The sequence below is a fragment of the Budorcas taxicolor genome, chromosome 13, assembly GCF_023091745.1.
Source record: "Budorcas taxicolor isolate Tak-1 chromosome 13, Takin1.1, whole genome shotgun sequence".
Lineage (NCBI taxonomy): Eukaryota > Metazoa > Chordata > Mammalia > Artiodactyla > Bovidae > Budorcas > Budorcas taxicolor.
In genome coordinates, this window is record NC_068922.1 from 57,745,085 (window position 1) to 57,767,082 (window position 21,998).

Here is a 21,998-nt window from a genome sequence, read left to right on the forward strand (position 1 = left end):
TGGTACTTTAGTGAAATTAGAATTCAGTGAAGGTTATAAAAATATTAAACTTAATATCATATTACAGGAAGCGTAAGTATTTTTGATGGGCCCATAATTTTACCACTTCACCTGCTGTATCTGCTGGCAAACATGGTTTGGAATATTAATGGAAAACTCCCTCGTTATTAAACAGCAGTATTAAAAAAAAAAACCTACAACCACTAACAGCTTACCACAAAGACATTTTCAGAAATTATCTACCTTAAAAATATTTCCCCACCAGACAGTTCAGAAAACAGATTTAATTTTGTAAAGCTAGAACAAATGGAGAGACCCCCCCACCGCTTCAAACAATTCATTAATTCAAAAAGTTCTATTTTCCTTGCATTTAAAATCTCTGGGGGAAAAAATCCAATCTCCTCTTCTCCAATCTCCATTTAAGTGTGCCTATTTTGCTGAGGTCCAGATCTGAATAATTCAAAACCATCTCTAATAGATGGTGTGTATCAAAGAGCAAGGGGCCAAAACCATGGCATTCTGGGCCAATTAATGCAAACACAAAGCACCCAGCACCCTCCCACCCACTGCACTGCCTCATCCAGCAGACAAGACCCTGACGGGGCAATCAGAAAGAGATGAAAGGAGGACCTATCCTCATCTAAAGGGCAAAGAGAAGGACTCACTCAGAGACTCGGGTGACTAGACCCCACCCACAACAGCCTGCTGGGAAGTCCATAAGTTTCCAGCTATGGCACTTAAAGCTCAGTTCATACCGGTTTCCAACTGTAACTTCACCATCTGAGTTTATAGCACGGGGATTTGTTCCATTTAAGGACCCCAGTACGAGACAGAAAGTGCCACTTTCTGAAGAAAATAAAACAGGTCAGAGCCGAGATTTTTGACGCAGAATGCGAGGTCCCGAGTATCAAACTAAGCTGACGGTGGAGAAAAGGTTCACAGGGTACATCTTGAAAGACATCAGACAGCTAGAACGTCTCAGTCCCCCATAAAAACCCAACCTGCAAGCCTTCAAAACCGCAGTCTCTCTGGCCAGCTCCAGATACCATCCTCCTCCTCCTCTTTCTCTCCCTGCTTGCTCCCCTTCTCTAACAATGATTTATAACCTTTCCTAATAGCTGTTAGGGTTTTCAGAAATGGGGAAAGAACAACTTCCCTGTACAGTATGTTGCGACAGTCTGTGTAGACAGGGCAACACTGCTAGTTATTTTTGGTTGACCTGATGACCTCCTTTTCATATTTGAAAATCTACTAGTGACTTTTCGCATAAAGAAGAAAAAGAAAAATTTTTTGAATTAGAATTAGAAAAATTCCATAAATTAGTTAAATACATCAAACTGATGTTATTTCTAAAAATGCAATTCAGATATGTACAATCCACCTTCAACAGAAACCAGCCAGTCTTTGTCAAAGTTAGTCAAAGAAAATGCAACCCCACTCTTGTGCCACACTTCCAGTTAAAATCCTGCAGCACTAGTAGAACACTTTGCGACATGAATGCCATCCCCTCCATCTTACAAATGAGCAAACTAGAACCGTCAGAGGTTAGTCCTGGCCAAAGACCGGCCAGCGGGCTCAACAGCAGGGCTTGGGTTTCCTCTCAGGTTTCTACACCCAGGCCTACTCATCTCTGAGTAGAGTGGGTGCAGTCCAGCTCAGCCATGCGTGCCCACAGAAGGGAAGCTGGCCTGAACCCTCTGCACTGCCCCCCGCTGGCATCCTCCTCCTCTTCCTGAGGAGAGGCTCTCAGCTGAAGGAACCCGGAACTCCACGTTCTCACCTAGACGGCATCACCTGGCTGTATTGTAAGAGAACCCTTGAAAAAGTACAATGCTTTCTGCCCCAAGACAAAGCTGTCTAATAAACAATACAGTGGCACCTCAGCACAGAAAACCCCAGCAAGCAGAGGCTGGCCTCCTTTGCTGACAGGTGAAGCTGTCCTGGAAAGGCAACGAAATCAGGCTTCACCCAGGTGCCCCTCAGGCACTGAGGCCAATGCACACCAAATAAAAACAAAGGAGCCCTTTCTCACGTGTAAGCATCATCTTGTCTCATTAGAAGGAAGGCCTGCAAACACAGGACATTTTGTTATTCAACTGCTTTTTCCCCCAAGTACATGATACTCTGAGAGCCAAGGTATTTTGTTCTATATTTATTTGTAAGCGGGGCCATCCCCTGACACTGCTGAGGCAGTTGTTTTGTTCAGTCACTAAGTCATACCCGACTCTGCAACCCCGTGAACTGCAGCACGCCAGGCTTCCCTGTCCCGCACCATCTCCTGGAATTTGCTCAAATTCATGTCCACTGATGCCATCCGACCATCTCGTCCTCTGTCGTCCCCTTCTCCTCCTGCCCTCAATCTTTCCCAGCATCAGGGTCTTTTCCAATGAGTCAGCTCTTCACATCAGGTGGCCAAAGTATTGGAGTTGCAGCATCAGTCCTTCTAGCGAATATTCAGGGTCAATTTCCTTTAAGACTGACTGGTGTGACCTTGCTGAGGCAGTTGGTGTCACCAACGAGCCACTGGATCAGGACAGACACCTGGCTTCCACTACCAGCTCTGCCATCATCATCACGTGCCTCTGATTACCCCACCCCCCACCCCCTGAACCTTTCCTTCTTATCTGCAAAAGGAAGGCCACAACCACAAAATCTTGGTCTTCCTTAGCAAACAATCATAAATCAAAACAAATGCCCAGGGTTAGTTATTACTTTAAAAACCACTCCTCTGATGGGGGAGGGGTGAGTCTTTCTGAAAGACATACACTTCTGCTCATCCATTCATATTGAATATCAGAAGGCACACCTACACTGTACATCTGCCTGTTGAGACTATTTTATATTCAGAAAACGATGCTGCTGCCCCAAATTTATTGTGAAAAGTGGGTAAGTCTCATCTACTGACAACCGTGCTTAAATATGTCATGGGCAACGAAATCAAGAGGTAAAAAAGAAGTCAACTTTAAAAAGGGAATAAAAAACATCAATTGCCCTTGATTTCAACAGAAAAACGCAAACCACATGAATCCAAGGAATGCTGAAATGCCAATATCCTGGGTCCCCCTCCCTGACCAGTGAGCTACAGTGCAGAAGGTTTGGGGACCAGAGCCAGACAAGCAGGATCTACATCTTGGTTTTGTCGCCGGCCAGTTTCGTGAGCCTGTGGCCACCGGAGTCATTCTGGTACAACGGGGTAACAACAATGCATTACACGCTGGGCAGATAACAGAAATTACATGAGATAATACGGGTGCAGACCCAGCACAGATATCCTCAACAAATGTTGGCTCCCACCCTCCTGATTCCTCCTGGATAATAACCTGATTCGAGAGTCCGAATCAGGTCTTGCAGCCTCAGAGAGAAATACACAGGGAGACAGCCAGTGTGGGTGCACCCTAATGAGAGAACCCACAGGATGCAGGGAACAAGAGTCTGCAGAAATCATGAGATAATGAAACACCTTATATCTTTCCAAAGAGGTGAGTCATTTTCTTTCAGGTGTCAAATGAATAGCCAAATGTATCACAATCAAAATTCGTCAGGAAAAAAGTCAGCCAGATACCCATTTCAAATGAGGAGTAGCTTCTAATGATGCCTCAGAGGCCCTGGTGACAGTCTCCTGATACTTGAAGGATTAACACACACTCCCCCACACCTCCTCCACAAATACAAAAGGCACTGCTGGATCCAGAAGTCCTAATGAGCTCAAAGTTTATTTCATTTCTAAAATACATTTAAACTCAAACCCATCGCTTACATCTCCTTAATTCTGAAATCCAATTCTCAGTTTGGGCACTCTACCAGCATCTTTTCAAAAGTTGGACTCTGGAAAATAAATGCACTCTCAGACAGAAGCGGGGAAAAAACCCATCAGACATGCACAAAACTTGCACCCTTGAATACATTCCAATTTCCTCAGCCTTCATCTCCCTTAGCTTTTCACAATCAGTAAAGTGCAGTTACCAATCATTGGAAATGACATGAGCTTAATGTCAGAAATCATTTAGCTTAAATAAGAAAATAACTCCATTTAGCTTTCTCCCACAAAGTAAAATTAAGTTTGTTTAGCCTTTTTTTTATTTATTGCCAAAGGGCAGATTTAATTTCAAGGGAGTGAAAACCCAACTCATTCTCAAGTAAAGTCTGATGTTACCACTTTAATTTTGCTCTAACTATTGAGGCACAAAGGCTGTAAGCATTAAACTAAAGAGGCATTAATTATGGAAAAACAATAGGTGAGTGGGACCCACCGAGCTTTTTAATCAGAGGGTAGGGAGCTGGGGGGAGATGCCTACCATCTTCCTTTGCCATACTGTAAACACAAGCTTGAAGAGATCCCACTGAGTCTAGGGAGCCTTTTTAGCCCACCCTTCAGGCCTTCATTCTCAGAACTTACCAGATACGTTAATCGAGGCCCCTGCATCAATGATCCCACTGTTGGGCCTCACGCAGTACCTACGTGGTGCTGTGGTCTTCACTTTAAAACACACATTTCGATCTGTCGGGTTGCCAAGCTTCAGGTTGGTGGTGACAACATCGGTGAAAGGACCTGCAGAATGAGACAGGGACTGGTTCGGGATCCCATGAGGACCACGCGGAGGAAAGACTGATTTATGGTATGGGGTCAGGACGGATGTGGAACGTGGTTGACTCATGATCATTTCATCATGACACGCAGGAGAGATGGGCTGAGGCCAACACACTAACAGTGACAGCTAAAATCCACCACGGTCTCGTCATACCACCGGGCACCTGGCCTAGTGGGCATTCCAGCAGACAGGGTCTCCCTGATACCTCACAACTTTACTGCCGGACAAGAACACTGAGGCTTGGGAGAACATACCACTTGCCTAAAATTTTCATGGTAGTTAGTGGTAGCAAGGGTCTGCAACCAGGCAGCCTGAGTCCAAGGCCAGCTCTTAACCTATGCTGAACACTGATTCCCACAGTAACCAGATGAAATCTAACACAGAGAAGGTAAAGGACTAGACTTGGGTCCAAAATGATGATCAAAGGCAGCGTGCCAAAGGCAGCAGATTCAAGAAAGACTTCGGGGTGTTAGTGGTCTGTAAACATAACCCCCCAACACACAATACAGTGATGCTACAGCAAGGTCTGAGTCCTGCAGGGCAGCCCACACCTAAAACAGCGCGTTCACTTTTAACTACCCAGGGTATTGGAAGATTGAAACAAAGCTTAGTGCCCTAAGGGTATTTTTTATTATTATTTATTCATTTTCTACTTTATTAGATTTTTTTAATTAAAAAAGTAAAACATGCTTCTTAAAACAAGCCAAACAATAAAAGATGTATAAAGAGGAAGTTAATAAGCTTTCCCCTGTCCCTTGAGGTAACTAATATTAACACTGTGGGAGATCCAGCCGCATCATCTATGCTTACACAAACTGTACATACATACAGGAGTGTGTGAGTGTGTGTGTGTGTGTCGGGGGGAGGGGGGGGTAACAAAAATGAGATCATACTACTCACAGTACTCTGAAACTTCCCTGAAACCTGACCCGTAAGGTTTACAAAGGAGTCAGGTGGGAGGGTTGAACTATAATGTCTCTTAGGTCCTTTTCAACCCCTTTTCAAATTTACATCTTTTCATTGTGTACAGCAACAGTGTCTTTGTGCATCTTCCAGGCAAGCTCTTTACGCCTATCTTTATGTTCACAGGGAATTCAGAGATGGGGTGGGGAGGTATATGTGGCCCTGTGCTCACAAACTAGGAAATACATACAGTTGGTTCATCTGCTCCATAAGAAGATCCTCAACAAAGATATTTACATCTGTGCCTCGAACATTTTTCAATGAAACTCTGAGCTTCTGAGGACAAGAATGATACCGTACCAGTTTTCACATCTCCGACACAGTGCCTGGGATCTAGTAAAGGGATGGGGGCAGGGGGTGAGAGATCGAGATTGACTGACTGAGAGTCCTTCACCAAGGAGGAAACCGCCTCGTGGATTACCACCAGCAAAATTAAAATCTCAGGCTGCTTTCTCGCCTCTGGAGGTACTCTGGGTATGAAAAATCAATCTGATATGGGCTTAACAAATATAAATTAAGAAATCAATAACGGTGAAAAGAAAGAAAGGAAAAGAGACTCAATTCCAAAATAAAATAAACTACAGCCAGTTCTGCTAGAAAGCTTATTTTGAAAATGTGAATCTGTTTCAATGTGATTGATGTGCATATTAGAGGGACAATCTGAGCATAAAATGAATTTCACATTTGCTTATGTGTGATTTTGTCTGCAAGTAACGCTAAGTGATCACAGAAAACAACATCCAGCTGAACTGAATGGCACAGAGATACAGAAAACACAGCTTCACACATCTCCACCACCACCAGCTAACCGGGCTCACCCTGTGGCCCTCGCAAACTGTAACTCTTCCAACGACCACTTCCACAGGCAAATGTCAGTTTTTCATGCTAAAGTATCATATTTATTGCAGTATTTATCTATTTCTGAGCCATTTAATGTGTGCTAAACTGTGCTTCTGCTTATATTAGGTTCCCATTTTTATGTCTCTGACCAACAAAGCTTTTGAGTGTTACGCACCTAACCTTGTTCCTTCCTCTTAAGTCTTAGTCTTTTGTGCTATTTTGTATAGGATGGCGATTTTTAGGAATGCATATATCATATTATAGCAGGAACTACCATACTACTGGATTATCTATAGTTTTGTAGTTATTTATACCAAAAGCTACTTTCATTCTTTGAGCAATGACACCTTCAAGAATGAAATGGCTAGGGAATTTCCCAGTGGTTCAGTGGTTAAGACTCCAGACTTTCACTGCCGAGGGTGATAGTTCAATCCCTGGTTGGGGAACTAAGACCCTACAAGCCACGTGGCGAGTTAAAAAAGAAAAAAGTGAAATGCCTAATAACAATTTCTCCATTTGCTTACCTTTCCCATAAGCCCTGCCTTTGACCCTCTGGTAGCCAAACTGGAAGCCACAAGAGCAGGGCATTCTCCAGGTCCAACTGTGGCTAGACATGGGGTGTTCTGTCTCCCCTACTGACTCCACCACACAAAGCCTCTCCCTACAAGCTACGTCACCCCCTTACTGAGGGTGGGCACCCTGTGGCTCCAGGGGATTTGCAGCTACAGTGAGGGAAAGCCAGATGCTGACCACGCTTCATCCTTGTATCAAGTTGTTGGGAGGGAGAAACAGGACACTTGGTGCTGAAGGCAGCACCTTTATGCCCGACTATTCAGGGCCCCACCCCTTTCTAATCCCCAACACACGCAGCCTGGCTCACAACGAAGATGGAGGAAGTTTTCTCCCAGTAAGTCTCTTTGCTTGAAATGGTATCACTTCAGCAATGGTTAAAAAAAAAAAAAAAACCACAACTCTGGTTTCCTGGAGTTAAAGAAAGCGATTAAACAAGCACACAAACATAGCTCAGACCTACACGGGCACGATCACCATGTGCATGCATTCTCCGTCCCTCACATAAAAAGGGCCCACTACAAGAACTCCACATAACCATAGCTCCAGCTCTACAGGCGCCACATTACTTGGGGGGAAAGGAGAAGAAAACAGATTTTAAATATGTAGACATCTGAAAAAAGGTGAGCTTTCAAATACAAAGCCTATGGGGGAACAGTACTCTCACTGATGATCTGAATCTGATTCATAATCCACCAGGCCTTAAAGCTTTCTAGATACAAGGTGAAATCTGTTCAACAAAATTCTGCTTCAAGAACATGGAAGCATCTTCAGATAAGAATGCCAAGAATTCATAAGCGCCCACAAATCCACATCCACCACCCCACCCCGCCAAAAAACAGCATTTTCTAAGGTGGTTTGAAGTGTACTAAGCAGAAAACAGGGATTTGGCGAGATTTCACTGTGATGAAATTAAGAATACTCATTTCCAACTCAGTTTCTCCTGTCCCTTCCTCCTCCTGCTGCCTCATAAATCGGAGTCACGGATAAGTTTAAGTGCATTTACCCTTTGCAATGACCTTTTCTTCTAGGTAGTCCACAAAAATAAAGCAAATTTAACTGCGGACACTAATCTGCTTCTGGAAACTCCATTGGTTAACCTATTACACAGCAATCTAAATAATATTTTAACCTATATGATTCACTTACAAGGTAGTTTAAACTATTAAAAAACAAACATTATTTGTAATAAATAAGCAGAATAAATATCCCAGATTTCTCCCTCAACACTCAGTCCTAAACCTTTAAGTATTAGAGACTTATTGGGCTTACGTAGAGCTTTTTTTTTTTAATCTAGAGGAAACAATACTAAAAATATATGCAAGTGAACAACATCACTGATAAAACAGCAAAGTCTAATGTGAAAAAATCAAGACATTCTGTAAAAACAGGCCAACCCTTCAATCCACACTCCGGACAATTCAAGAATTTTATTGAAAACAAATTCTATTTGATTTCAGTAATTACAAGAAATAAACTATGTTAGTGTTCTCCTTTTGTCCTGTATTAATGAATTAGAATACACAAAAATCCCAATAAAAATGATGTAAGAGCTTGTGAGCATCATTCAGATTTTTACTAGTTACTTTCCTTTCATAAAACTGCCATTTCCATTAAAGCATTATGTAAAAATGGGATTTTACTATACCAACATGGGTGTTTATCTCCAATGAACGTAAACACTGCTTACGTAGTAGAGTCAATTTTATAAATGAAATATTCAAAAACTAGACTTTCTTCTTTGAAGAGATGAAAAAACGATTTGTTATCTCTAGAACTGCAGCACATTCATTTAATCAGTTTTCTTTCTAATCTTCTAGTCTTTCAACAGTTATGCAGATATTTTAAGAACATCTAAAATGTGAAATAGGAGGTCCCCCAAAATGAAACAACATGAGTTTGAGAGAATAGGAATATTCCTTAAAGTCCTAATTTTTTTCTTTTCAGCCATTTGAATAATGTTCTTTATGCCCTACGTTATGCATATTCATCTGTGAAAATGCTTGTGAGTTTGATAGATGCTCATGAATAGCATTAACTAACTTGAATTCAAATTCCGGAACATGCTTTAGCATGTATTAAGATAAAACTAAGCACAGTATAAACCATTTCCTCACTCAGGTTCAGCTTATTGTCATTTGAAAGTGTATATTTTAAGATACGAAGAACATCTAGAATTGTCCTGTCTTAGAAAGTAAATAATAGAATGTCAGCAGAAATATGCATAGCATTAAAAGTAAAAGCAGAAACAGTGAATCTTTCAGTCTTACAGAAATGGAGTGTCATAATTATAAAGCTCTGGTTTTAAAGGTCAAGGAAACAAAGTCACAAGCCAGCAAACTTCTCAACAACATGACATCAGATTTCAGGTAGTGGCAATTTCATAAAAAAATGGCAGGATAAACTTATCAATCAAGAAACACAAGAGCATTTTGTGGAAAAAGTATTCCATTAAATCTTGAAAGATTTTACCAATATATGCATGGTTTAAGTACTTCCTTTCTGTGACCATTCACTCCAAGATCCATGAGAGAAAAGACTATAACAAAACTCTTCCTTTCAGAAAGAGGAAACAACCATTTTCATGAAAGAATGACCTAAGCATTCAGGTCCCAAAGACTTTTTAAAAGCTAACAGTGGAAACGCCAAGTGAACTCAAAACTCAATCTTGACCTTACTTATCTTTGTAACTCTAGCAGATCATATCACCCCGCATGTAAAGCGCAGGACATAATTTAAGCGGTATTACTTTTACTTAGCAACTCAACTAGAAAATAAAGATACACACACACACATACAACTATAAACCCCCTAGAAGATAACATAAGAAAATCTAGATACCTTGGGTTTGACATGACTTTCCAAAAGATACAACATGGAAGGCACAATCCATGAAAGAAATAGTTAATAAGCTGGACCTCATTAAAATTAAAAAGATTTGTTCTGCAATGGATACTGTTAAGGAGAATGAGAAGACGAACAAGCCAAATACTAGGAGAAAATATCTGCAAAAGACATATTTAATGAAGAATTGTCACCCAAAATATATAAAGAACTCTTAAAATTCAACAATAAGAAAATGAACCACCGAACTTTTTAAAAAATGGGCAAAAGATCTGGACATCTCAGGAAAGAAGATATACAGAAGGAAAATAAGATCTACAGATAGAAAAAAATATACAAATGAAAAGATGCTCAACATATGTCATTAGGAAATTGCCAATTAAGACAACACATGAGATACCAATACACACTTATCAGTGGCCAAAATTTAAAACCCTTACAGCATCAAAGCCTGGCAAGGATGTAGAGCAACAGTTCTCTTTCCTCACTGCTGCAAATTCAAACCTCTGGAAGACAGTCTATTTAACACACACACACACACACACACACACACACACACACACACACACATACTCAATATACTCTTACTACACAATCCAGCAATCACACTCCTTGGTATTCACCCATGGGAGCAGAAAACCCACATGCACACAAAAACATGCACACAGATGTTGACAGCAACTTTATTTATACTGCCCAAACCTGAGAGCACCAAGATGTCCTTCAGTAGGTGAATAAGCTGTGGGACATACAGACCATGGAGTATCATTTCACACTAAGATGAGCTATCAGACCACAAAAATTCAGACGCAGGTGAGTCTTAAATGCCCATTACTCAGTTAAAGAAGCCAATCTGAAAAGACTATACTCTACATAACTTCAATTATATAACATTCTGGAAAAGGCAAAACTATGGAGAGAGCAGTTTCCAGGGCTTATGAAGGAATGGAGGGATAAACAGACTGAGTACAGAGGGTTGTCAGGGCAGTGAAACTATTCTGTATGATACTACAATGGTGGATAAGTGTTATTACACACCTGTCAGAGCCCACAGGATGTACAACAGCAAGGCTGAACCCGGACTTAGACCGTGGACTTTGGGTGACAAGGACGTGTCAGTGCAGGTGTATCAGCTGTAACAAATGCACTACTCTGGTGCTGGATGCTGACAGCAGAGAAGGCTGTGCATGCAGGGGCCAGGCACAACTCTGTGCTCAAGTTTGCTGTGAGCCTAAAACTGATCTTAAAAAATAAAGCTTTCCACCCTGCCAAAAAAAAAAGAAGCACCCTCAACATCTCAGATATTAAGTACCACTGATTTTTAACAGACATTATGTAGATGTAACTGGATAAAGATAAATGAACAAAGATGCTGTGTTTTGCTCTTCCTTTTCTGGAGTTCATGAAAAATTCTGGTGTTGCAAATAAATATTCTTCCTATGTAATATGTCTCCTGATGTAGCTACAATACTTTGAAACTCAAACTGTGTGTTACCAAGAAGTTATATACCAATCTGATATACTATCTATCAGGTCTCAGCTTTCCAGATATAAACTTAGAGTTATTAGTTCCACACCAGTTTTTTTCACACTGCATAAAAAGAGCTATATTATTTTATACTCTTGCAAACACAATTGAGGTACATCATCTCTCTTTTCTTCAACCCTTCCAAAAAACATGTTACCATATTTCACTTCAACTCTGAAAAGATTACCTTCTGGGAAGGTAATAATCTGTCTCCAGAAGCCTAGGACTCATGATGGATTTTGTTAAGACAATGCAATTATGCTTGAGGTTTCAATACAACAGACTCTGTGTATGGGAAAATATATTAAAATGGGGGAAATGGCCACTCTGAAGTAAAAACTGGCTGGATATCTTACAGATGTCTTCAAAACTGATCCTTTGACAGTCTGTTTTCATTAAAGGTGTCCTAATGCTTTCTGCCTTCCCAACCTACCTGCAGTACAACAGCCTTCTCTTTATTCTTGTTTATGTTAGGCTTCCGCTTTCAGAATGTAAACTGCCTGAACAGAAAGACTTTTCTTGTTCACTCCTGATCACAGGTTTCCAGACGTAGCATGGATGCTCAATAAATGTCCTGGAAAATGAGTGAATGGCCATGCCACCCTTCCATCTATTTTATTTTATTATTTTGTTTATTTATTTTTACTTTACAATAGTGTGTTGGTTTTGCCATACAAGGCTTTCACTCTTCCTGCACCCTCCCTCCTGGAGGCACCACTAGGCTCCGGGTGAATCAACACTGAGCTAGCTACTGCTCCCTCTGCATGATGAGTCCCCTTCTCATCTTCTGCACAGAATCAACGGACAGTTCACGTGTTCCTTTCCTGATCGCTTCCCACCTGGAGTGAACCTCCACACAATTCAGCACCGGACGTCCAAAGCCTAGAACCGCGCGTACAACACGCAGAGTAAAGGGCTCACTAAGCGTGGGCAGTCTGAATGAATACCAGGCTTCCTCAGAGGCAACCCAACTCTGATTCTGACACGTTTCCTGTAAAAGAATGCCTCATCCATAACTTCGCTCTGAAATCATGATATATTTGCACGGACCATACACAGGTTGAAGGGACTAGGAATAAAAATGTTCACTTGTGTCAATAAGGCTTTCGTCACTATTATTCTATGATAATTTTGTTTAAAGTTGTCCCTCTAAAAAATGAAAAACAGATTTCATAGTAACAGATATTCAAAGAGGGTAAACTCTTAAATAACCATGAATTCAAGAATAACAACATTGGGAGATTTTTTTTTTAATCTATTTTCTTGATTTAATTCTTAGCTCACACATTAATTCAATGTTTTACAAACAAAAATAAAGCTTTGCAATTAATGTGCCTTTACTGGCAGACACTGGATTCCAACATTTCAGCAGAAAGCCTTATTATATATCTCTGATTCTGAAAATACCACAAATAAAAAGAACCTGACACACACAAAAAACTTTCCTAAAGAAATCTTAGAATGCAAAGTGTTCTAAATTAATAGAGCAACCAACCCACCTGATATTCCTGGAAGACAGCCAGCTATTGAGAAGCATCACACCCATTATTACAGCAAGAAAAATCAAAACCCAAGAATATTCACTAGTGATCCCATCAAAGGCACACTAGACGCTGGCTTGATTGAAAAAGACTATACCAACCTCTAAGGCTGCTTATTCAACTCACTAGTTTCCTAGCTCCTCTGGAGCAAGAGGAAATAAAATTCAGTCTCCCATCAACTCCATGGGTGGGAAACTACACCATAAGGCGCCCTACTGTAGTGGAAGAACTCAGTGGATGAAAGTACTATGGAAGCTCAAGAACAAACTCAGGAAAGCTCCCTGCGAAAAATAAAAAGCTGGACAGCAAGGGACAACCGCCTAACAAGTGGAAGGATATTTGGAGCTTACGTTAACAGACAAGCAATTATTCAGAACATATAAAGAACTCTTATTAAGAACAAATGTGTCAAATTCTTATGAAGGAACTCTACACAACAACTGAAAAGAATGAAGTAGATCTGTATTTTAACAACAGATGGCCTTAAAAACATGTTAAGTGATACAAATAGCATAATACCACATTAGGTAAAACAAGAAAAAAAAAAAAAAAACGAAATATTTCACACTAAATTCCTCTGAAAAGTAAAGAAGAGAGGAGCATGAATGGGCAGAGGTGGAGGGCAGACATGTCTTCAAATTCTTGGTGAAGTTTATTCATTAAAGAAAAACTTCAAAACAAGTCTAAAAATTATTAAAATTTAGTTATTTTGTATTTAGATGTTTATTACATGATCTGTATTTTTCTGTAATTGTATTTTTTCCACATGAAAAGAGCTATAGTTTATGTAAGATTCAGACAATGTTCTGAGAGAATTTTCTTCTTGCCTAGAATACTCTGTATATATAAAAATACTAGAATCCTGAATTGTGGAGTTTCTTGAAAACCTATACACACACACACACAGACATACACATCAATAGCCATTCTTATTTTTATAAAAATCAAAGTAATTATTTAAAACATGTTTAGAGTAGCAGTGGTCTCAATTCAAGACAGAAACCCAAACCCCAAATTCTTACAAAATCTATTGTGAAAACCTTGAAGACTATAATAAGCCTTTACACACCTAGAAGTAAGACTAGAAGCCTTTACACACCTAGAGATAAATTCTATGACTACTTTCGTTAATGCAACACCTCTTTTTTAAACAGAATAATGGCAGAATGTTTATATAAGAGCTGAAGTTTTGTACATTCCATCAATACACAGCACTAAGACAGATTATGGTACACCAGTGAAGATTATTTTAAGGTGATGGCACACCTGTCTAGTGTGAATTTTACATCAGTTCTAAAAAGATCTTAGACTCAATTTTTTTTCAATGCAGAATCTTTGGTCCCACTAACAAAACATCTAGTAATTTTTCTCTATTTAGAAGATCAAAATTTGTGATTTAGAGAGATCAGGGAAATAAACAAAAAGGTAAGCAATACTCTGCCGAATTAAAACTCTACTTAAATATGAGGGGCAAAACATGACATTTTTTTCACACAAAGCAGGAAGAAATCAAGACAGAATTATGCCCAAATGAGAGAGACATGCGTGATTAGAGAGCAAGGGGTCCCAATTTCTCCCGGTCATGGTTGTGGCTGTTAACTTGACAGAGTTATAAATTAACAGTTCAAGTCAAGTGTTGAGAGTCAGTATCAGCAGAAGTAAAAATTTCCCCAAAATGTTCAACCTTTAATGGAGATGAGAGACAGCATACAAACAGCCGCCACACCAAAATCAACACATCCCAATTCACAGCAGACACACAGAGGAGAGAAGCAAACACACACTTAGCATTCTGCACCTCTATGGTCCAACGTGAATTTTCAATTTGTGAACAATGAGAAACAGCAGAATTCGGTTTATCAGTTAGTATGTAATCTGCTTTGGTTTCCTTTTCAACAGAGAATCTAAGTGGCTATACCAGTGAAAAGAGATTATCAACCAGGTCAGCAGCTTCTTAAACAAATTCAACAAGAGGCCAGGGAAAAAGGCTATGAGACTTAGATGAAAAATATCTTCTATTTTCCTCCTCTGCCTTTGGAAATCATATTCATTCTTCAAAGTTTTGCTCAAATGCATTCTCTTTTGAAAAGGCTTACCTAATCTCTCAGCTGGAAAAATTATTCCTTCCTATACTGTGTTCTAACAATAAGCTGATGATGACCAAATTTATATCCTGACCCTCTCCTCTGGTGTCCACTTGTGGCTGTAATAAGCATCTTAAGTTTATCATGGCCAAACAGCAGAGCCCCATTCCCTTCACCCAAACACACTGCTTCCCATCTCAGGGAAAAGAAACCACCATTCACCAAAAAGCTTGGGCCAAAAGCAGTTACCTTACTTCTCCTCCCATTCCACATTTAATCCTTCAGCCAGCTCTACCTTCAAAAGAGATTTGGAATCTGAGCACTTCTCATCCCATTCTCTTCATTGCCACCATGCTGGTCCAAGCCACAGTCTGTTGGCCTGGGTTAGGGATAACTTATGGATGATGCATGCGTGGACAGATTATCAGGTAACTGTGTGGAGGGTGGATGGGTGGATGGATAATGGGTAAGTGTAGCTGCCTCATGGCTTCCACACACACCACCAACCACACATCTAAATAGCCTACTTTCCCCACACCAGCCATGGTCTTTTAAAAAGACTCCTGCTCAGAATCCTCCATGGTTTTCCAGCTCAGAACAAAATCCAAAGTCCCTCCCATGGCCAGCCTGTCTACCGGGAAGGTGTCTCCTTCCCCTCTGAGCTCCTCTGCAGGCATACTGTCTCTGCTGCTCCTCGAACATACCAAGCTTATCGCCACCCTAGGGCCTTGCACTTGTCCTTTCTTCTCTCTTGAACGTTCTTCCCCTCAAATGTGTGCACAGCCTGCAGACTCATTTTACACAGGTCTTGGTTCCAATACTGTATCGCCTTCTCAAAAACTTGGCCTTCTCCAATTGCCCTCTCTATAACAGAACCCACTTCCAAACCCCTTTAAACTTCATCCACCATCCTCTCAACCTCATTTAGCACCTACCATTATCTCAAAGTATATTCTACATATTTCCCATTTTCTTATTTAGTGCCCATCTCCCCCACTAGAAGATGAGCTCCATAAGGCAAAGGTCTTGTCAGTTCTTTCATCTCAGTCTCTCAAGCATCCAGAACAATATTCAGCACAGTGCAGGCATTCAGTAAGTAGCTGAGGACTGCACAGGCCAGGTACTGTGCTAGGCCCTCAAGCTCAGCGGCAACACTGCTCTCCTGCCCAGAACCCTGAAGAGGCCGAGCCAATACACTTGGACAGCCGTCCCAGGACCCAACCAGAACTAACGAACAGGAATCTCTGAGACTGAGGCTCCGGAATGATATATCTTGAAAAAAGAAAAAATCAAACAATAGTGACGTTAGTTAACACTTAACAGGTCTATTCTAAGCACTTCATATGCACCAACTCACTTAATCCTTCTAACATACCCAGAAGTGAAGAATTCGAGGCATGGAGACATTAAACATTTTATCCTAGATTTTCAGGTGGCAGATCCAGCAGTCACATCCAGGCAGTCTGGCCCCAGAATGCACACTCTCAACTGCTGTGTTGTACTCGACCTCTCACTGCACAGAAGACCATGTGGAAGTTAACACATAAAGTGTTGTGTAAACACAGGAGGGTGTGGAGGGCGGGGAGCTGAACACCGAGGGGAAATCCCAGAGTTTGGAACGATGAAGGAACACACTTTCTGAGTTGAAGGAAAAGTGTTGGTGTGAGTACGGTGTGGTGTGATCAAAGCACATGGGGGCCTTGAGAAAGGAGGCCACATGGCTACAGCAGAAGGGGTCTGAGCGAAGGGAGTGAAAGGAGAAATGGGGCGAGGGGCGATCCCATCTGCTGTGCTTTTAACACCTTATAGTTTCAAAATAAGCTGTAAAACTTCATACCTATACAAGTCTGGCAATGGGCTCTACAGGAGAAAATGAAAGGAAGAAAATCAAAAGTGTCTCTAGGAATGCAGGTGTGATGAAGGAAAATGGGCTTCCCTCTTCTCTTCATGGGCTCTAAACAGTATCCACTGCCTCTGCCAGCCTCTGGGGGAACCCAGATGTAAGTAAGAAGAGACGTACTCACACAAGTCTGTGTGTGTCTGAGTGTTTGAACATTTCAGGTGTCTAAAATGGAGAATAAAAGCTAAGACTGTTTAAAAAAATAAAAAAAAGCATGGCCCAGTTTGAAAGCCTGTGATGCTGGCCTAAGAATTCTCAACACTAACCTGTAGGGTTGAGGGAGCCAACAAATGTTTTCAAGTTTAGAAAAATAACTCTGACAAGTGTACGCAGGGTGGCCTGAAGGGGCGGGGAAGGAGAGAGTATATAGAGCCAGAGGGGCACATGGGGCAATAATCCTACACTCAGGATATGGCAGTGAGGAGAAGCGGAAGCAACGGGGTGCAGGAGACACTGCTGACGACAGCGACTGATGAGATGGGAGTGGGATGGGAAGAGGGGGCAGTGAAAGACTGGCCTAGGATTCCTGGCTTACCTACGTGGGTTCAGGGGCCACTCCCAAGACAGGGAAGGCACATTTGAGAGTGTAAGTCAGAAACACAGCATGGAATACAGCGAGTCCTGATGTACTTTCATGACAACCAACAGGCAGGAATGCCCAGCAGGCAGAAAGCCTCGAGACCAAGATACGCTTGGAGATACAGATTTGGAAGTTTTCTGTGTAGCAGTGAGAGTTGAAAGGACTGTGAATGCGATAACACACAAAGAATGCTTAAATGGAGAAGATGGAGAACAGAAGCTTGGGAAATGTCAACATCCAGTAACCATGATCAAGGGCTAGGGAGTTCACCAGAAAAGTCAAAGGGAAAGTCGCACAGAGAAAATGGGTGAATTGAAAAGGGCTTCAGTGGAATGTAAGGTATGAGAACTGAAAGGAAACTAGATGTAAACCACTCACTGAGATTCACTGCTTCCAAAAATTAGTTGTGACGTAAGACTGGGCATCTGCTTAAGCGGGGGAAGATCTGGAGGAAGGTCGTTTCTTTTCAGGAAGGGGAAACTTAAGCATGTTTGTAGGCCCTGGGAAAGCATCAAGTAGAAGAGAAATCTTGAGGCACCAGGAGGAGGCTGACTAATGGAGCAAGACACCACAGGGATGGAAAAGGAATGGAGCAAAGCACACTACATGAGAGGTGGTGCTGGGTCTCTGTAACAGGAGGGGAGGATGGTGGAAAGATACATTTGCAGAAGAGAAAGAAGTGACCAACCCTAGGCAGAATATCTTAATACCGAATGTCAGCTGCACACAGCAGGCCTTGTTGATGGGTTCCACCATTCCTTTCCACAGAAAGCTGTCTTTTGTCTTCCCTCTTTACCTTTCTCGACACTCTCAGACCTGGACACCGACTCCCTGGAACGTGCCAAGCACCGTGCATCATGCTGAGCACTGGGATCAGGGGTAAAGAAACCCATCCCAAAGGGCAAAGGCATTGCTGGTTAGTGGGGAAGGAAAGCAAGTAACCAAACACAGCTGACTGTGCCAAGTGCAGGGGCACAGGCATGGTGCGTGTGGACAGTGTCAGGAAAAGGACCGCAAAGACGCGGAGGAGGGAGCAGTGGGACAGGAGGAGAGGTGAACGCAGCTCTGGGACTGGGTGAACCAAAGGCCAAAATGCAAGCACGAGGCAGTTGACGCCGGGGAGATCAAGGGCACAAACGACTTCGCAGGTGTTATTAGAGAATGCAGATTTTATTCTTTTGGCAATGGGCATACAAAAATTTAAGATTTTTAAGAAAGCAAGAGAGAAGCTGAGATTGGCCCATCTCAAAGTGCCATCAGTACAGAGACAAGCATAAGGACTGGGACAGGAAGACCAGGTAAGAAACAATTACAGTCATCCACGGGAAAAGGAGGCAGTCACGGAGGGGACAAGAAAGAAAGGGCAGACCTGAACACCGGGCTTTCAGAGTGTGAGCTGCTTAACTGTGTGCATGTGGGTACCATTCCAGAAGGTGTGTGTCAGAAAAAGAGGTCCAAAGGAAAAAGGGAAAGGGAGTGGGGAAGAAGACATTTTGGGGCGTGCGGCACGTAAAGTGCCTGCAGCCCACATCTGAGCTTGGGTCAGTCCTAGGATCATTCTAAATGCTGGAAGAACCCAAGGGAACTGGCAGAGGAGACAGGGAGCCTGGGCGGGGGCTGAGAGAAGGAGAGAAGAGGAACAAGAGCCAGGAAGGGAAACCTGTGCCCCTCAGCACCATCTTCAGGGCTCCTTAAGGAGCAGGCCGAAAAGGCCAAAGGATGGGGAGACAGCCGAAAGGTGGTGCTGGTGCGGGAGGAGGTGAAGGGGAGAGCGTTGGGTCCCACGCCGTCACAGATGCCAAATGCTCCAGAGAGTACTGTACATGTGAGGTAAATAATAATATAAAATAACAGATGTAGTAACAAGGCAGTGAAGTTCCCAGGTCATGGCTCAGGAGTGAAGCTTGCTAGCATATACGCTCCATCTGGAAGGAAGGAGTGAGGAGAGCAAGCCCCCCCGCGGACCTGAGAACGCAGTTAACTCTTGTCTGAAAGTGGACAGGGAAATATTCAGATGTTTACTGAAGAGGGCTAATTGCCAAAGCTGGGCATGTATGCCTAGAGTTAGGCATGTAAAAGAAAAAAAAACAAAAAAATCTTATTATGAAGGGCACTGAAAGCATAACTCATTAAAAAAAAAATTTTTTTTAAAGGAATAAAATAAAGAGACCCAGGTAAACTGACTGAGTTTTCTCTGGACTGCTCCAGATGACCTCTCCCATCTTTTTCATTTCTGTCATTCTCTGGGCAAGATGGGAGGTTAACCAGGCAGGCACAGTAAACTGTCACCTCCCTGCACCCAAACTACATGAGAAGTTCTGAATGACTGGATTCTCCAAGGAGTGATTCAGGACTTTGCTTCGTTCAATTAGTAAAGCAGTGTCTGACTTTTAAAAGGTCAAAAAGCATGAATTTGGATTTTCAGAGCAGTCCATCAAGATATATTAATATGCCAACAAATCAATTCAACCAAGAGAATGAGAATTCAAATAAGCCTCCACGAGGACAAACCTTTGGTTTTTCAGCAAATCCTTCTTTTTATTCTTTACGTATGTGTCTATTTCAAATGGTCAAGCCAAACACTGAAAAGATGACCTAGTCCAGGACTGTATCCCTTCTTTGGGGTTGCTATTAAATAGCAGAAGACAAGAACATACCCCATAGTTACCACCGGGGAAATCTACGGAAACAAAAACTATGGGGCCTACAGTCTACAGCACGGAAGCCACCATAAATGAAGCACAAGGAGCAGGGGCCATAAACACGCACATGGTGCCCGGTTTGTACAGTTTGAGGTGATGCAGAAAACACTGGAGCTGGATAAGAGTACCCAAGAATGCTCAGGAAAAGTTACTAGAATACAGTGAGCTTTTCAACAGGAACAAAAGGGCTCATTAATTAAAGATCTGACAGCCCTCTAGTGCAAAGCACTGGTCTGTACTAAGAAAAATACAAACCCCAGTTTCTGCCCTCAGGGGGCTTTCCATCTTTCTTCTTCAACTAAAACAAATTTCAACAGCATGTTCTCAAGACTGGAGCTGTAAGGAACTCCAAGCGGTCTTGGGGTCAAGCTTCCTCATCCAACAGGAAAGGGGATCAAAGCTGGGCAGGGAGTGACAGGGAGGGCAGGAACACAAGCCGCCCTTTGTAATACAAAGCACACAAGCTTCAGGGGCTGAAAGCCAGAGGTGCAAGTTCTGCATTCCGCCAAGTGCCAGTCCAGTTCCTCTCATCTCTGAAACGCAGAGGATGATAATCCTGGCTGTTTTCCTAGATCTGAAGTGCTGGTGATGGGGCTTGGAACATTTAGGACTCTAAAGGCTGGAGAGTGCTCAGACTGTGCAGAAGCACAGAAAACTGACCCAGGTACCCTTCCTTTCTATCCCTTTCCCCCATTATACTATAAATGTTGAGTGATGTAATTAAATGGTAAAACAGTACCCAATCAGCCTGCATTGTTTGTGATAACAAGCACTGAGGCAACAGGACACGTGAGGAATGATGGTAGAAGGGAAAGTATAGTGATAATATCAGCAAATAATTTTCAACATTAATACAAAAATGACACAATCAGAAGTCACTGAGTTAGGATGAAAAGTTCTTAGGGGAAACAGAATTGGTACAATTATTTTTTTTAATCAGTCACTCTAACACTCCAGAACAACACTGCACTTCATGGAAGCAGTGACAAGGAAGCCATTACTAGATTACAACGACAATTAAGCACTTTTCCTTCATTTTTATATTTCATTTGTCTTTCAGTGCTCTTTCTCAATTCCCCGTGTCCCATTTCCAGTCCTCCTTTCATCTTCCTAACAACGTAATAAATAAGATAAAGTCCTGGGCCTTCCTCCTGGGTCACACGCCCACTAACTTTTTAAGAGGAGCAACACAGTCAATGTGATGATAAAGAACAGGGGCTCTGCAGTCAGAAAGATCTTGCTTCAAATCCACATCTAATTCAGGTTACAAACCTGAGAATCGTAACTATCTACTTCCTAGTCCTGTTTTAAGAATAAATGAGCACTTACTTATAAGAGGCTGGACACTTTAGGGCCAGGATGCCTCTCCAGCCCTCACCCCAGGGCCTGGCCCATAGGAAGCTTTTGGGATGTGGCAACCAGACCAACCCTGAATCCCAACCACGTTATACTCCATCAGACAAGAGGGGGCCCTCTGTCCGTGAAGAACACCTCAAAGCCTGGGCTGTGGAAAAAGAAGAAACTCCAAACATTCCCAACTGGACAATCGTCTACTATGCACACAATCACCACACCCCTGCACATCTCATGATTCCTATGAGTGGCTGTCATCATTGAAGGAAGGAAGACTTCCCAAAGTATACCCCTACAGAATGGAAGAGCACCTTCTAATATTCACTGTGAGTCAGTCTCTTGCAGCGTTTGAGAAATCGCTAGTCATCTCAGCCCCACCTGTAAGCTTTACGGTAGCACCAATGAAGGTCATATTTCAGACATTCTTATCTTTTTTTATTATGTGCATAATATCATATATAGTATTATAGTATAGTAAAACATAAATCTTTCATGTTGTTATTT

The 21,998-nt window shown here is 42.0% G+C and overlaps 1 protein-coding gene across 1 annotated transcript in view; it reads right to left on the minus strand.

The window, feature by feature from the left end:
- Window positions 1–21,998, minus strand: part of VAPB (VAMP associated protein B and C) — a 46,931-nt gene that overhangs the window by 17,571 nt on the left and 7,362 nt on the right. The window contains exon 2 of the mRNA XM_052650554.1: window positions 4,397–4,549. Coding sequence (XP_052506514.1) covers window positions 4,397–4,549 — 153 coding nt within the window. The remainder of the gene's footprint in view (window positions 1–4,396; window positions 4,550–21,998) is intronic.